The sequence below is a fragment of the Borostomias antarcticus genome (assembly GCF_949987555.1).
Source record: "Borostomias antarcticus genome assembly, chromosome: 28".
In the NCBI taxonomy this organism is placed as follows: Eukaryota; Metazoa; Chordata; class Actinopteri; order Stomiiformes; family Stomiidae; genus Borostomias; species Borostomias antarcticus.
Genome location: NC_140261.1, coordinates 6,203,190 through 6,219,931, shown reverse-complemented (window position 1 = coordinate 6,219,931; position 16,742 = coordinate 6,203,190). Strand labels below are relative to the sequence as shown.

At 45.4% G+C, this 16,742-nt stretch overlaps 1 protein-coding gene across 3 annotated transcripts in view; it reads right to left on the bottom strand.

Moving 5' to 3' along the window:
- The window catches only part of map7d3 (MAP7 domain containing 3), a 53,583-nt gene extending 37,418 nt beyond the window's left edge, over positions 1 to 16,165 (bottom strand). For all 3 annotated transcript variants that reach the window (XM_084459497.1, XM_084459498.1, XM_084459499.1), the window contains exons 1-5: positions 16,099 to 16,165; positions 6,513 to 6,614; positions 5,272 to 5,352; positions 1,385 to 1,548; positions 862 to 973 (exon numbers count right to left, since the gene is read on the bottom strand). In XM_084459497.1, the coding sequence (XP_084315623.1) occupies positions 862 to 973; positions 1,385 to 1,548; positions 5,272 to 5,352; positions 6,513 to 6,614; positions 16,099 to 16,141 (502 nt within the window). In that variant the 5' untranslated portion in view covers positions 16,142 to 16,165. The remainder of the gene's footprint in view (positions 1 to 861; positions 974 to 1,384; positions 1,549 to 5,271; positions 5,353 to 6,512; positions 6,615 to 16,098) is intronic.
- Positions 16,166 to 16,742: the final 577 nt, after the last annotated feature.

The window sequence follows — 16,742 nt, the reverse complement described above, 5'->3', positions numbered from 1 at the left end:
TTAACTTAAGGTATTTAATTAATTAAATTCTTTTAGGAGATTTTTTTGCACAGTATTATTTCTTGCGATGCATTTTAATTACCTCTTTTTACATTGTTCTTTGTGTTTTTTTGTGGACCGATGTTCGAATAAATTTGCCTTCAAACGTATCCTCTGACATCTGCGGTCTATAATGTGAAAATAAAATTTTACTGAAACATTACAAAATAGGCTACTCTCTTTCAATCAAACAAAACAAACTACATTGAGAATGTTGCTAAGTAATAAGCTGTAAAGACAGGCTGAACTACTGATCCCAAATCTGTGTCAATAAGAACACGCATATGGCTCAAGTCCAACCGCCAGACTTCACACGCTCGCTTACAGATGCGCTTCACAGGTTAACTATCCTAACTGCCGAGTGGTATTCTGGAGGAGGCAGACTATTAAACTAGCAAAATAGTTTCTACATTCCAACAAAGGGGTAATTACCTTGTGCCGTTAGTGAGATTTATCACAAAAATAGCCCTTCTGTTTCGCATTGGCAAACCAAAGACGAGGAGTGAGTGACTTGAGTAGCCTACCCTGCACAACTGCCACTGAGCGGCTGGGTTAGACTAGTCATGTAGTCGGTTACAAAACCACCATGTTCACGTCAGTGAGAACAGTCGCTGCGCACATCCCTACTTGAAGAGAGATACAGTTAAGAGATATAAGAGCCGCAGCACCGTCACACTGACACCCGAGACGTCAGCTCACAGACGGTCATATAATCCACAGCCACCGTAGGTGCACCTGCTGACAGGCAGGGAGGAGAGGAGACTCATCCATGTAGTGTGTGTATCTAGAGAGAGAGAGCGTGGTGGAGTGTGGACTGCTTACCCGGTCTGCTGTCTGAGTCTGACAGTCCTCCCCAGGACCACCTCTTCTGCCTCTGCTCCACCGACCGCTGGCTCCGCTCCAGGGTCCGCCGCATCACGGCCTCGTAGTGCTCCTGCAGCGGGCGGGGGAGAACGAGGGAGAACGAGGGAGACGGGGGGAGAAGGGGAGAGAGAAGAATGCCAAGTCATTCACAGGATAGCAATATGGTTTTGTAAACCAAAGTGCGGAGGGAGTATTAAGGATGAAAGACAACAAGTCAACATATCACCAGCATGTGAATCCGCTTTTGTGTGGGGATTCACATGAGAAATGCCACTTTTGTATTCATTGCTATAAAAACTGATACAGTCTGATCAGAATTACAATTAAGAGGCGAAACAGGTAGGTTGAGTTTTTTTAGGAGATTAAACATCCTTTCTGTCATAGATACACAGGTAAATAAATAGTACTGCTGGTTCTAGAGTGATACCCCCGTGACTAGGGCGCCGCCCTGGTGCTGAGGAGGTCCTCGGCTGCTCCTCACCTTCTCCTCCTCCCGTTTCTGCTTTCTCTTCTCCTCCACGGCGCAGCGCCTCTGCTCCTCCTTCCTACGCTGCTCCTCCATCTTCCTCTGACGCTCCTCCATCTGGCGCTCCACCTGCAGCTTGGTCTTCCGCTCGCGCTCCAGGATCTGAGATTCCCGCGCAGCTGAACGTGTGGAAGCAACGAGGACACCGATGACTGTGTGCCTTCCACGGGTCAGTATCCCCCTCGTTAAAACGTATTTGTGAATGCTTCCTCTCAGACATGTTCACTGTGATGTTATGATTAGAGGAAGTGATGTCTTACACCTTCATACAGGCAAGAAATATGGTATTAAGAGACAAATTTCTTGTAAAACAAAATATATTGTCTACCTTTTGAAATGCCTGTGTGGGCTCTGTTATATCGGAAAAACTAAAAGTTGAAAGCTACAATAACTGAGCACAAGAACAACATTAGGAACAAAGATGAGAAGTCCCTGGTAGCCAGACATTTTAATTTGGTAGGCCATGAAGTGTGTTCGTTGAGGTTTCAGGGAAACAGTGCAGCCGTTAAAGAGGAGGTAACAGAGATAAGACTTTAACAGAGAGAGGGCTTCTGGATACATACATTGCAAACAGAATGTCCTAAAGGTTTAAATGAGGAACTACTATGAGGATGTTTCTTGTAGTCGATGTTGTACTGGTGGAATACAAGTGTCTATTCTTTGCATATATATTGTATATAGCTTTACTTGGGTTGAATGTGTACTTGATGGCAACAGGGTGTATTTCATTTCATGAATAATATAGCTCCCAGTTTGAGGCAAAATGGATGTAACTAATAGGCTAAATATTGTTTTGAATGGTGATCAAAATGTTCATCTTTTGTTTATATTTGCTATTATGTGTATTGTTTTAGTTAATTGGTCCCACCTGGATATCACCATTTAAGAGGTTGTCCTGCACTGCCATGTTGAAACGCTGAAGAAAGCCTTGCACTGAAACGTTTGTTTGTGCCGTTGGTTGACCTGCCCGTATTATAAGCTATAAGCTAATAAACAAGTATCCTTTTTGTGGATTGTGTGAATTCTGGTTCGTTTGTTCAGTCCTCTCAAACATGGGCATTTCCTGTCTTGCTAGGAAACAGGTCTGAGTGTGTAAACAGGTCTGAGTGTGAGCAGCCACTGTCACAGATCCAGAAAACTTAGGGGATTAGGGGTGATATCACACACACACACACACACACACACGCACACACACACACACACACACAAAGTCTATTAACTAACACAGGGCTTGACATAAGCACTGGCCCGGTGCTGTCTTGAACACCTCCGGGCCGGTAAATAATGCTTTTCAATGGCCCGCTTGGGCCAGTGCAAATATAACTTTGAGATCGTATATAAATATAGATATACAAGCTTACAATTGTCTTCCCATAATAAAACACATGTTTGAGAGATTCGTGACTATGAATGGTTTTGGGAGAATAGGCAGGCCCCGCAGCTGCAGTCACGTTCCACCAGCAAGGCAGAGAGCACGGAGACGCAATGATCACGGGTGAGTTCAGCCCCGACAAAACGTTTATGTTTTGCTATGCTTTCCAGGTTGAACGACACGTTTTCTCTGTGTTATGCAATCAGCAGTGTTCCAACACACCACCGTTTATGTTTGCTACATTTTGTCGGGGCTGAAGTTTAACTCGCTCCAGCTGTAAGCTTTGCGTAAACAAAAAAACAACCTCTGAGGCTTTACTCTGATTGGCCGTGGTAACTTGAAGGTGAAGACAAGCTAACGGAATATCTTATACTTAGACGCTAATCAATAGCCGCTAATTTGCCAAAAACCTGGCAAAAAAGATGAAGCCACCTTTCACCAGAAGCACTGCGCGATAATGACGGAGTATGAAACAAACGAAAGAGCGTTTTCCAGCCTCACTGGCCAGATCGCTGGCCTTGGCTAGGGTATGAGGAGAAAGGAGAAGTATTTTGCAAGCTTTGCCAATCTATGTCAGCGTATGCAGAGGAGTGAAAACATTAGACAGCTCTTAAAGTCGCACTGAAATGAAAAAAGCATTCTGTCCCATTTTGGTTCACATAATTGGTCATAGTGTTCACCTATTCAATGTTCACCTATTCATATTCAATGATGTATGCCCCCAAAAATTCAAAATTCTACTTTTGTTGTAATCTTATATCAAAGTATATAATTTCTTACTTCCTGGAAAACGGTAGGTCACGTGCAATTACGACAACAGGTACCTTAGATTTTAGGCCAATAATCTCACGACATCCACCCGTCAATCAACTTCTATCGAATCTGTCTAAAGTTCTTAAAACCCGTCCACTTGTCAATGTTCCAATCAAATTCCTCTAAACATATGTCCCACCCTCATAGCTTGTTTGGAAATACGTCAAACTACGGAAGTTAGATGATCTCAAACGTCCATTTCTGTGTGACTAAGTGAAATAGCTAGCTAACTAGCTCATATGTTTGAAGGTTTAGTTCTTAGTAATTGCTGACTACATCCCATCATCACAAGACTTTACATGTACTGGTATCACATCATTCTTCTGAGGCATGATGATGATCTACCACTTGTAGAAGCACTCTTCACTCGGTGACAAACCACTGATATCTGATTCTATAAAATGCTTGACATGTATGCCCCGTTTACACGTTAGCAAAATTTGGCTATATCTTCCAGGCTAGTGATACAATATTGGCTAGCTCTCTTACCCTGTTGTATATGTAGTTAGCTTGCTAGCTCTCTTACCTTGTTGATTATGTAGTTAGCTTGCTAGCTCTCTTACCTTGTTGTTTATGTAGTTAGCTTGCTAGCTCTCTTACCTTGTTGTTTATGTAGTTAGCGAGCTAGCTCTCTTACCCTGTTATGTAGTTAGCGAGCTAGCTCTCTTACCCTGTTGTTTATGTAGTTAGCAAGCTAGCTCACTTACCCTGTTGTTTATGTAGTTAGTGAGCTAGCTCTCTTACCCTGTTATGTAGTTAGCGAGCTAGCTCTCTTACCTTGTTGTATATGTAGTTAGTGAGCTAGCTCTCTTACCTTGTTGTTTATGTAGTTAGTGAGCTAGCTCTCTTACCCTGTTATGTAGTTAGCGAGCTAGCTCTCTTACCTTGTTGTATATGTAGTTAGTGAGCTAGCTCTCTTACCCTGTTATGTAGTTAGCGAGCTAGCTCTCTTACCTTGTTGTATATGTAGTTAGTGAGCTAGCTCTCTTACCTTGTTGTTTATGTAGTTAGCGAGCTAGCTCTCTTACCTTGTTGTTTATGTAGTTAGTGAGCTAGCTATCTTACCTTGTTGTATATGTAGTTAGTGAGCTAGCTATCTTACCTTGTTGTTTATGTAGTTAGTGAGCTAGCTATCTTACCCTGTTGTATATGTAGTTAGCGAGCTAGCTCTCTTACCTTGTTGTTTATGTAGTTAGTGAGCTAGCTATCTTACCTTGTTGTATATGTAGTTAGTGAGCTAGCTATCTTACCTTGTTGTTTATGTAGTTAGCGAGCTAGCTCTCTTACCTTGTTGTTTATGTAGTTAGTGAGCTAGCTATCTTACCTTGTTGTATATGTAGTTAGTGAGCTAGCTATCTTACCTTGTTGTTTATGTAGTTAGCGAGCTAGCTCTCTTACCTTGTTGTTTATGTAGTTAGCGAGCTAGCTCTCTTACCTTGTTGTTTATGTAGTTAGTGAGCTAGCTATCTTACCTTGTTGTATATGTAGTTAGTGAGCTAGCTCTCTTACCCTGTTGTTTATGTAGTTAGCGAGCTAGCTCTCTTACCTTGTTGTTTATGTAGTTAGCGAGCTAGCTCTCTTACCTTGTTGTTTATGTAGTTAGCGAGCTAGCTCTCTTACCTTGTTGTTTATGTAGTTAGCGAGCTAGCTCTCTTACCTTGCTGTTTATCCGCCTCCTCGCGTCTCTCTTTGGCCACTCGCAGTCGGTCGTCTATCCTAAGAGCGGCACCGTCGATGACTGTACACACACACACAGGCTACCCGTTAAGACATGCTGCGTGTACACACACACACAGGCTACCCGTTAAGACATGCTGCGTGTACACACACAGACTCCCGGTCTCATCCACACACAGGTTGCTTGTTAAGACACACACACACACACACACACACACACACACACACACACACACACACACACACACACACACACACACACACACACACACACACACACACACACACACACACACACACACACACACACACACACACACACACACACACACACACACACACACACACACACACACACACACACACACACACACACACACACACACACACACACACACAGTGATCAAAAAGGCTCACGATGTCATTCGGAGTTAATCATCTGAGAGGCACCTATGTGTTCCTGTGACTGACATTAAGGCGTTTTGCTGACAACGTTACAGGATGATGATGAGTCAGTGTTTATGCAGCTCGTCAGGATGGCGAGATTGAGGTGGGAACATGGGTGGGACTGACACATGCGGCATTAATGGGAGGGGATTATATCGGCTGGATGATATAAGATCATGTTAAATTTCCTGTGAGATCACCTTGGTCAGTACATGAAGCATTCCTTTCAAGCCCCCAGGAACAGCTCCGGGCTGTGAGGCGATTTTCACGTAGTGGCCAAGCTCGGCAAGTCACATGATGCCATGGGTGTCAAAAATACTTTTTTCCCCAGACATATATGAGGAATGACACGACTGAGGAAAGGAATTTTTAATTATAAAAAAAAAAAAAAAAAAGTAATCTGGATATCGCTCAAAGTCAAAAACGATTCTTTGAATTATCAAGATTTAAATCACTGGGTCCATTTTTCTTTAGAAGAGCTGGAGTTTTACAGCCGTTTCTCTCCCCTTGTGTCTATGGGAAAAAGGGAAAGGCGGGGCCAAGAAAAGCCCTGCTGCACATGTGCTGTGGCCTGTGGAAGTAGAAGTCGTAGAAACCTTTTCGACGCATACATGCGCTGGCTGAGCAACTTTCATTGGAACGAATGGGCCGCCATCCTTGAATGGCTCATCCAGAGTTTAATACATCCATGGTTCCTTTTCATAGTAGTGTGTGTGAGTGTGTGTGTGTGTGTGTATGTCCGCGTGTGTGTGCATTGTGAGGAGTAGTAGTTACCTGGCCTGGTTGTTGTGTTGGTTGTGTTTGCAGCAGCAGGTCCTGGACTGCTCTCTGCAACGCTGCGCCGCCGCTCTTCTGCCTGCGCCTGCGCAGCTGCAGCTGGGGACACAAACACACACTCTTAATCAGAGACCATGGCGGTCATCTTTTCTAATATGGCGCAGCATGCATTTCATCTGTGGCACATCTATGTCACAGCATTGTGTTTCATCTCGATGAAACTGAATGCTTTGGAACTGAAGAGCTGACGGGAGTCTAGAGCAGGCGTCTTTCTCTGTGCTTTGTTCGTCCTCCATAGGAATGTATGTTCTGGTGAGATCCAGAGGATTTGGAAGCTAAAGAACAATCCAGCTATTCAGCCTTCCAAGCCGTCCCCCCCTCCTCCCTAACACTGAACGACAGCACAGCAGCACCGTAGTACACTGGGCTTGTTGAGATGGGCTTCGGCCACCACAGACTGGCAGAGGACAGAATGACCGGTCCTAAATCACATCCCAGTCTTCTCTCTTTCTGGTGGGGTGGTCTAAAACACTCAAGAGGATGAGGGATGAGGAGAGGAGGACATGATGAAAGCTCAACCCTAGCCTTTTGTGTGCATGTCTGTCAGCTAGTTGGTAAAATTATCTCAATTTACTAGCCAATGGCTGGTAAAACAAAAAAAACTGTCTGGCAGGTAAAAAAAATCATTTACCAGAAAAAAAAACCTGTCTGGTTGGTATTTTTTATTAATTTACCAGCCAGTTGGCTGGTAAGCCAAAAAGTTAGTTTTAACCCCTGCAGCTGACGTTTTGTCAACTTCAGCCACAAGACAAGCGAAAGAGTGGGAAAGGGGAGAGGGAGAGAGAGAGAGAAAGTGGAAAGGGTGTGATCGACAGCTCTCAAAGCCCCAGTAGCACTGCACTTCCCTTGCCCCCCCGTATGTGTTTGCGTGTGATGTGCGTGGCTATGTGACTGTGTGTGTGTGTGTGCAGGGTTTTTCCTGGTTAAGAATGGGTCTTTGGGGGGTGATGCGCACACAATTTGGGGAGGAAACCTCAGTTTTATGCCGAGTAGCTTACCAGCATATATAGGCCTATATTATTTGCTGTCGTTCTGACTGAGCTCATTTTTCACAATCGCGAGAAATCTCCTGACATGACACAAAATGGATATGAAGCCAAAATGTTTAAAATACTGATAACCTGTCTATTAATTATCTCGATTACTAGTGGTCCAAACCATGGACAAAGCAAAAAAGAGGGATGGGCTGCACTTGAAACTAGCTATCAAACATATTTGGAGAGGATTTGAATTGCTATTTTTATTCTCAATTTTTAGCATTTTGGCACTGGTAATTTTTCTTTGGCTCTGGCTAAAATCTCTTTGGGGGGCGCCAAAAATTCCTCTATGCAGGAAAAACCCTGGTGTGTGTGTGTGTGGGGGGGGGGGGTGTTGAGGTACTGCCGACATGGTGGTAGAGGTCATCATGTGATACAACTCTGGCTGCTGATCAACACTTCAGCTGTGGCCAATAGTCTGAAATAGCTTCCTCTCCTCCACTGTCCTCCATCTCCACATATATGGAACAGAGCAAGAACATGTTCGATCGCACACTGTCCCTTGATGGGTGCTACACCAGAATGATGCGTGCAGTACTTAACATCAACAAAATGTTAGACAGCATCACCGTCCCTTACATATCTGTAAGGGACGTAACCAAAGGTAATTGAGAAACTAGCAGCCAGGAGAATGAGGCTGATAGGTCTCTGCCAGAGACACCAGGCCCGACCTAGAGAGACAGTGATTAAGAGCTCTGGGTTGAGCCGCGAGTCCTACTTCCGTTCCCACAGAGTACTTTACCTCACCCTGCCTATGACTGCATTCAGCAGAGAGCCAAGTACTCCTGTGGGGATGAGCCTACGACAATACAGCTCTTCTTTCAGTACGTGACCCTGTCTAAACGACACTGCGTTCCCTGCAGCCTGTATGTCTTTGTAACTGAGGGAGGCAGAGAGGAAGAAGCTCATGTAGGCTACAGAGAGGGGGACGGGAAAAAACTCTCAGGGAAAAAAATTCTAGCGGATATGACCACAATAAAACAAAGGGAAGTTATCAGGGAGCGTGTGGAAACTCCACCAGGGACATTGGGCTAGCCTATAGGAACTCCACCAGGGACATTGGGCTAGCCTATAGGAACTCCACCAGGGACATTGGGCTAGCCTATAGGAACTCCACCAGGGACATTGGGCTAGCCTATAGGAACTCCACCAGGGACATTGGGCTAGCCTATAGGAACTCCACCAGGGACATTGGGCTAGCCTATAGGAACTCCACCAGGGACATTGGGCTAGCCTATAGGAACTCCACCAGGGACATTGGGCTAGCCTATAGGAACTCCACCAGGGACATTGGGCTAGCCTATAGAAGCTCACCCAGGGACATTGGGCTAGCCTATAGGAACTCTACCAGGGACATTGGGCTAGCCTATAGGAACTCTACCAGGGACATTGGGCTAGCCTATAGAAGCTCACCCAGGGACATTGGGCTAGCCTATAGAAACTCCACTAGGGACATTGGGCTAGCCTATAGAAGCTCACCCAGGGACATTGGGCTAGCCTATAGAAACTCCACTAGGGACATTGGGCTAGCCTATAGGAACTTCAGCAGGGACATTGGGCTAGCCTATAGGAACTCCAGCAGGGACATTGGGCTAGCCTATAGGAACTCCACCAGGGACATCGGGCTGGCTGGAATCAGTGTAGCTCTGAAGCATTGATAGCTGATGATTGTTACCTGTGTTGTTCACTCAGTAGACTAACCTTATAACAAGACAATATAGCTCAAGGTTCAACAGTCCCTATGGACTGGAATAGATGGCTGTCTATCGTGAATCTGATCACAGTCAGATAGTATTGCCGGTCAATAGAAGGACAAAGCCTAACAAACAAGCAAGAGAGCATCAATATCGGCTTTGAACAAAGCATCAATGTAGACAGGCCAGAGATTAATGACTGGGTCAAAGTCTGCTGGCTGCTTAATCCCAGCGGAAGCATGGCTCAGTGTACTTTTCCTCTCACGCTCCAGTGATCACCGCCAGGCCCAGTTTGAGGGTGATAGCCCTGCGAGAGAGACTGGAAGGAAGGATAAAGAGCTTTTGATTGGGACAGAGGGGTCACTATTACCTTCAAAGTGCACACTAATCAGATAGCCTAAACACTAATCACCAACTGCCTTTGGACGCTGGAGCTGCAGTGCTTTGATCATTAGTGCTCAGGAGCACAGATTCAGGGGTTAAGGCAGTTGTGGTGAGACTTGTGAGATAGCTGGCTAATAGACATCCACCATCCCTTGAGGGGGAAAGACAGGAGAAAAACAACACAAGCTGCTGGGAAAAGCAGATAAACAAGTCACTCCAGAGAAGAGAACTGATCTACAATGGAGGGGAGATGTGATCATTGGGGCAAAGATATCCATCTAGAATACCTGTCTTCAATTTTATTTCATTTCAAACCTTTATTTATACTTGTGAAGCACTGAGGTGCCTCATCTACAGTGATGAGTTTTCAGAGACACAAATCAAATCAACAAAACAATGTTCATATGGTGCCCTCAGGCACTAGGCAGGTCCGTTGCATGGCAACTGTTGCTGAGTGAAGCAGGAAGCATAGACAACGTCCTCAAGAGGTTTCGTGGTCCGTGGACATGAGAGGTGCTACTCATAGCCAAATTGCCTAACTATATTTTGTGGTCACTTGGTAACCAATTTAGATCGACAGACTGCAATGCAGGCCAGGCTAGTTTTCAACTGTTTCAACATCTGGACACCTATTTCAACCTCTTAGAAAATGAGGGTCAGTCAGAGCTGAAAGGTTTCTTGGCCTCGGTCAGTCAGGGAGCAGGAATGGAGAGCAGATAGGAAAGGGAAAAGGCTGAGTATGTAAAACCAGAGCAGCCAAGTCACAAGCTAAAAAGTCTCTCTCTCTAATGCAGTCCATGACTCGTCTCTAATCTCAAGACATGTGATTGCCCACTCTCTGAGCTTCCATTACCGCTGACTCAGGTTTGAGTCAAAAAGCTTTGACAGGTTTGAGTCACTCCCTGTCCAGGCCAGGCCCTACATGCCTACAGGCCCTTCTGTGGCCTACTATAACAGTACCGACGAGCAGAACTGGTTCGAAAATCAATATTAGCTAAATAATTAATAACAGACTTAAAATTGTTATAATTTACCATTATGTAACTTTTCACAAGGGTTTAGCCTTAGCCCTTTCTACACAGATCCTGGTGATGGGGGAAGTGAAAGAGCCAGGTGTCTTTGTGCATTATATGAAGGGGCACGCGTGAGAGAGAGAGAGAGAGAGAGAGAGACTAGTAACCAAGGAGGGAGAGGCACCTACCTAGCTGTGAGCAACCCGTCTCTCCATCACTATGGAGATTTGCAATGATAAGCATACATTAGTGCTGAATGGACCAGAGGCCCAGGCCAGCCTGAGGCCACGCAGAGCCAGGGTGAGGGTGGTGGGACAAAGCATTTCACAAGAGGAGGAAAAGGATATCCGCACACTGGATTATAGCTCCCAACACTTTATTTGAAGGTCTTCTTCAGGCAAGAAGACGACCCTGTGTGGTGGAAACATTGCTCAAATCCAGTGTTGGGAGCTGTAATCCAGTGTGGAAACCCTTCTCCTCTTCTAGATCCATGTTTTATCCTGCACCTGGCCTGGGGGGATAAGAATGATGATTATTACTACTTGGTAGTATTTTACATTAGGTGGCTGCTGTGTCTATAGCATCTGGGAAAGCTTTACAGCATCAGAGTTGCAGTATAGATAGATAGCCAGAGGTTATTGATTATCTGGGGTATCATATCCTCAGGCAGTGATGTTCTGGAAACACTAAAAGGCCTCTCACATCGGGGGCAGCTAATGGCTGTGGGGACACACACGCACGTGCACACGCACGTGCACACACACACACACACCCACACAGCTGGACTGAGAGGGGCAGAAGGTTATAAACAGGAAGCAGGTCAGTTTGCTCCAATGCACAACATTTCTGTTCTTTCTAAACTCACCAGTGGCCTAACTGAGACAACCATAGATTAGATTAGAGCATTTTGCTGGGTGAACCACACAAACATGCAAGGCTAGGATAAAGAGGGGGTAGTCAAGACTAGCCTTTGACTAGGCCACATACATAAAGCACTTAGGCTACTCTTTTGCATAAGTGAAAAATGCAGGGCATCAGATGTAACAGACATGCTCCTGCTTAGCCTAACCCCAGCTTCCCTTCTGGAGCAACAGAACAGGCAATGACTGCAACCAACCAGCAGACAAAGCACAAAGAAAGACAGCAGCCAGCCACAAGACCACGCCCCAGTATCACACCATCAACCCTCACTCGCTCTCACACACGCACACACAGAAATACCAGTCAGAGCTGAAACAAGAGTCAGTTCAGCGGGTCAGTGAGATGCTCTGCTGATTCCCCATCTCTGTTCCCACAGCAGTATTAGCCAGTGTTACTTGGCTGGCAGGAGGTGAAGTACTGTGCAGATGCCTCGAGTGGAACGTGTCCACACTGCCTAATAATGCAGGACTTGAGGGCACAGCTGTGGCACGCACGCACGCACGCACGCACGCACGCACACACACACCTTGATGAGGAGGATTACTAGGGACGCCTTCACGCAAAAGTAAGCTCAGGCTATTTCCAGAGGCACAGGGATGATGACACATCCGACAACAGCAGGTAATGCTTCGTTCTCACGGACTAATGAAATAATGCCCTGCCCGGAGCTGAGGGTTAGTCATGGTGCCAGGGCTCTCCCACTACCAGGAGCTGAGGGTTAGTCATGGTGCCAGGGCTCTCCCACTACCAGGAGCTGAGGGTTAGTCATGGTGCCAGGGCTCTCCCACTACCAGGAGCTGAGGGTTAGTCATGGTGCCAGGGCTCTCCCACTACCAGGAGCTGAGGGTTAGTCATGGTGCCAGGGCTCTCCCACTACCAGGAGCTGAGGGTTAGTCATGGTGCCAGGGCTCTCCCACTACCAGGAGCGGACCTCGAAGCCCCAACCAGGTCCCATCCACATCAGACAGAGTCAGAGACCAGACGAATGGAAGGCCTCCAGTATTCAAATGAAGCGCCGACATTTGCTACTCAAATCTTCTGTGGGGGGATGTGGACAGGGCCCTTTGCATGCACCCCATGATCACCTTCAGCAAGTAACACACCAGAAGTTCAATCTAACTCCACTGGGCTGTGCAATAAAATAGATACATTTATATATATTTCTTTTTTCTCAGATACAACAATATACATCGCAGTATTTTTTCCGCGATACAGAACAAGACACAGAATAGATATTGAAAATTAAGGTTAGAATTGAGTCATAGATATATTATTCAAGTTTTAAATGGATTTCAAATATCCTTACATTCCCTCCGCCCTCAGGATCACCCCCACAGATCGGGGGAAGGAGTTGTATTTTCAGTTGTATAAATTTCCAGTAAATTATGTAGGGTATCGCAATATGTATATACGCATCATGACCGTATCGTGATACATTGTATCGTGACATTGTATCGTGACCCATGTATCATGATAGGTATCATATCGTGAGGTCCTTCCCAATACCCAGCACTAATAAGGTCTGACCTGGGGGGCTCTCTCTTCCTCTCTCTGGGTGTTCAGTCTGGTGAGGAACTGTCAAACCGTGATACTACCGATGACTTTGCTGTGGACATGATTTACTTCCAACAGTGAAGAGAGCAGGGGCAGGGCCGGACATTTCAGGAGGAACCCCTCCTTGTTGGCCTGCTACAAGAAACTAGAAAGATCCATTTCCTCCTCTGGTTAGCTCAGACCGATCCTGAATAGTTGTCATACTTTTGATTTTGCAGCAGCCTAGGCACATCGAGGAGGATTCAAGATAGCCTTGCAGTGAGAGAGCCAGGCAGTCTGATCTCTCCTCATAATGACAGTACACTCCTCCTGGCTCACATTCTTGCAAAGATAGGCTAACCACAGAGGTGGGTGTTTGTTGCTTGGAATAGATTCCCAGCCATTATTCCAATGGTCCTGTGCATGAAGGCTGAACAAAACAATAATGTTCAGGCACCTCCATCGACAGGAAAGTCCACATCACAAGTTCCTTGGTAATTTTGGAAACCATAAAAACAAGTGGATGTGATTTTAAGAGTGAAAATGGGAAAGTGCAAGAAAACCCTAAACTAAGTTAACAGTTACAATATGGCCCACTTTCAGGAGAGAAGAATGTAGGCATACACCCATGTCGGGTATGTTGGAGGGGGGAAAAAACACTAAAGTTTCAGCTAAATCTAGCAGCTTGGGTCAAAACAAACTGGTCTTTCAGACCTCCTGATGCAGACCAACAGTAAGTGATTTGTGCCCTCAGTGTCCACTCAGGAAGAAGCTGGGTACGTAGAGACGGCAAAGGAATGGATAAGACGCATTCAAAGAAATGCTGCCATTGCAATCGGCCTAGCTGCCACAGTAGAAAACACATGTAGGCATGCTGACTTGCATAACTCTTTTTCAGTGGAGGAACTGAACCAGCAGATACAGATGCCTTGATCACAGAACCCAAGATAAGGCTGTGCACACTGCTGGACACAGCCTTATCTATCCTCCCATCACATCAGCTTTGTGATCTTGCAGTTCAGTCAGTGACTGCATCTGCATCCATCTTTGTGCAAAACCAGGTCATACATTGTTCTAGCTAGAGAAGAGTGGCAAATACCACCTGTCAACTAAATTCTAAATGGAGTAGGCTATTCTAACTAAGCCTAGTTAACTAGCGTTAGATATTATTTCTAGCTACTATTCCAAATGTACCAAGCCTGCAAGCGAAGTGAATGCGATGTGTCAATAGAAAATTGACCCATGAACGTTCAACAAAGCCAGTCTGATGAATAACAAGCATATAGCCAGGCTAGCTTCCCGGCCAGCTGAACTGCTAGCACTAAGTTTGAGTGAAACCAAACCGCCTGGGCTAGACATGTATCTAACGTTAAGTGAAGAAGAGCCTTGTGCGAGTAATGTTCATCATAGGGTAGGTGACACACTAACATTATTTTACACTATAGGCATATTTAGGAATTTATACAATATTAATTTCTATTAATTTATTTACAATAGCCTATGTCAGCGTCTTTGTAGCTAGCTAACGTTACACTAGCTAGCCGGGACGTTGGCTGGCTGGGCTAGCTGAACTACCCTAGCTGAACTACCCTAGCTAAACTACCCTAGCTGAACTACCCTAGCTAAACTACCCTAGCTAAACTACCCTAGCTCAACTACCCTAGCTGAACTACCCTAGCTCAACTACCCTAGCTGAACTACCCTAGCTCAACTACCCTAGCTCAACTACCCTAGCTCAACTACCCTAGCTCAACTACCCTAGCTCAACTACCCTAGCTCAACTACCCTAGCTCAACTACCCTAGCTAAACTACCCTAGCTCAACTACCCTAGCTCAACTACCCTAGCTCAACTACCCTAGCTGAACTACCCTAGCTGAACTACCCTAGCTGAACTACCCTAGCTGAACTACCCTAGCTCAACTACCCTAGCTCAACTACCCTAGCTCAACTACCCTAGCTGAACTACCCTAGCTGAACTACCCTAGCTGAACTACCCTAGCTAAACTACCCTAGCTAAACTACCCTAGCTAAACTACCCTAGCTGAACTACCCTAGCTAAACTACCCTAGCTGAACTACCCTAGCTAAACTACCCTAGCTCAACTACCCTAGCTCAACTACCCTAGCTCAACTACCCTAGCTCAACTACCCTAGCTGAACTACCCTAGCTGAACTACCCTAGCTGAACTACCCTAGCTGAACTACCCTAGCTAAACTACCCTAGCTAAACTACCCTAGCTAAACTACCCTAGCTAAACTACCCTAGCTAAACTACCCTAGCTGAACTACCCTAGCTGAACTACCCTAGCTGAACTACCCTAGCTAAACTACCCTAGCTCAACTACCCTAGCTCAACTACCCTAGCTCAACTACCCTAGCTCAACTACCCTAGCTGAACTACCCTAGCTGAACTACCCTAGCTGAACTACCCTAGCTAGCCTAGTTGCTATGGCGCACAAAGCTGTCACACGGTCATACATGTCATTTTATGAGATGGTTAGGCATGTTAACACAACTTAAAATTAACTGTACAGTTTTTTGAGAAAAGTGCACGAACAAGCAGCATCACTCACTGAGCTAGCAGAGACGAGCTAGCCTAGCAGCTAGCCCCGGCTGAACCTGCAGAGACCAGCTAGCCTAGCAGCTAGCCCCGTCTGAACCTGCAGAGACCAGCTAGCCTAGCAGCTAGCCCCGGCTGAACCTGCAGAGACCAGCTAGCCTAGCAGCTAGCACCGGCTGAACCTGCAGAGACCAGCTAGCCTAGCAGCTAGCCCCGGCTATCACCCCCACAGCAGATAGCTCTACCTAGCTAGGCTGGATAGCGAGCTAACATGTTCAAACTAAGTAGGTTAACGGTACCGCCTAACTTAGCAAACATTCTGGACGCCACTTTAACAAGTTACTTAACACATTTGCGCAAATGGGTACATTTATTCCTTACCCATTTGGGCTCGCAAGCCTTTGAGAGACGTCGCCTCCGCCATGTCTGTGAAGTTTCTCTTCCTTTCTCTCTGTTCTCTCAGAGGCGCGAGACCCGCGGGGACGTGGAACCAAGTAACACACGGGCGCGCGCACTGGGCGGTCAACAGCGTCACCAAGCGGGAAACATGTTATGGTGCGTTCGTTTGTGGTTGGAGGTGGCAAGTCGCAAGTGGCAAAATACCCACCTCCGACCTGTGTGCATTCAGCTATATACCATTATATCACAGTTACCTAGTTATATCTATATACCATTATATCACAGTTACCTAGTTATATCTATATACCATTATATCACAGTTACCTAGTTATATCTATATACCATTATATCACAGTTACCTAGTTATATCTATATACCATTATATCACAGTTACCTAGTTATATCTATATACCATTATATCACAGTTACCTAGTTATATCTATATACCATTATATCACAGTTACCTAGTTATATCTATATACCATTATATCAGTTACCTAGTTATATCTATATACCATTATATCACAGTTACCTAGTTATATCTATATACCATTATATCACAGTTACCTAGTTATATCTATATACCATTATATCACAGTTACCTAGTTATATCTATATACCATTAT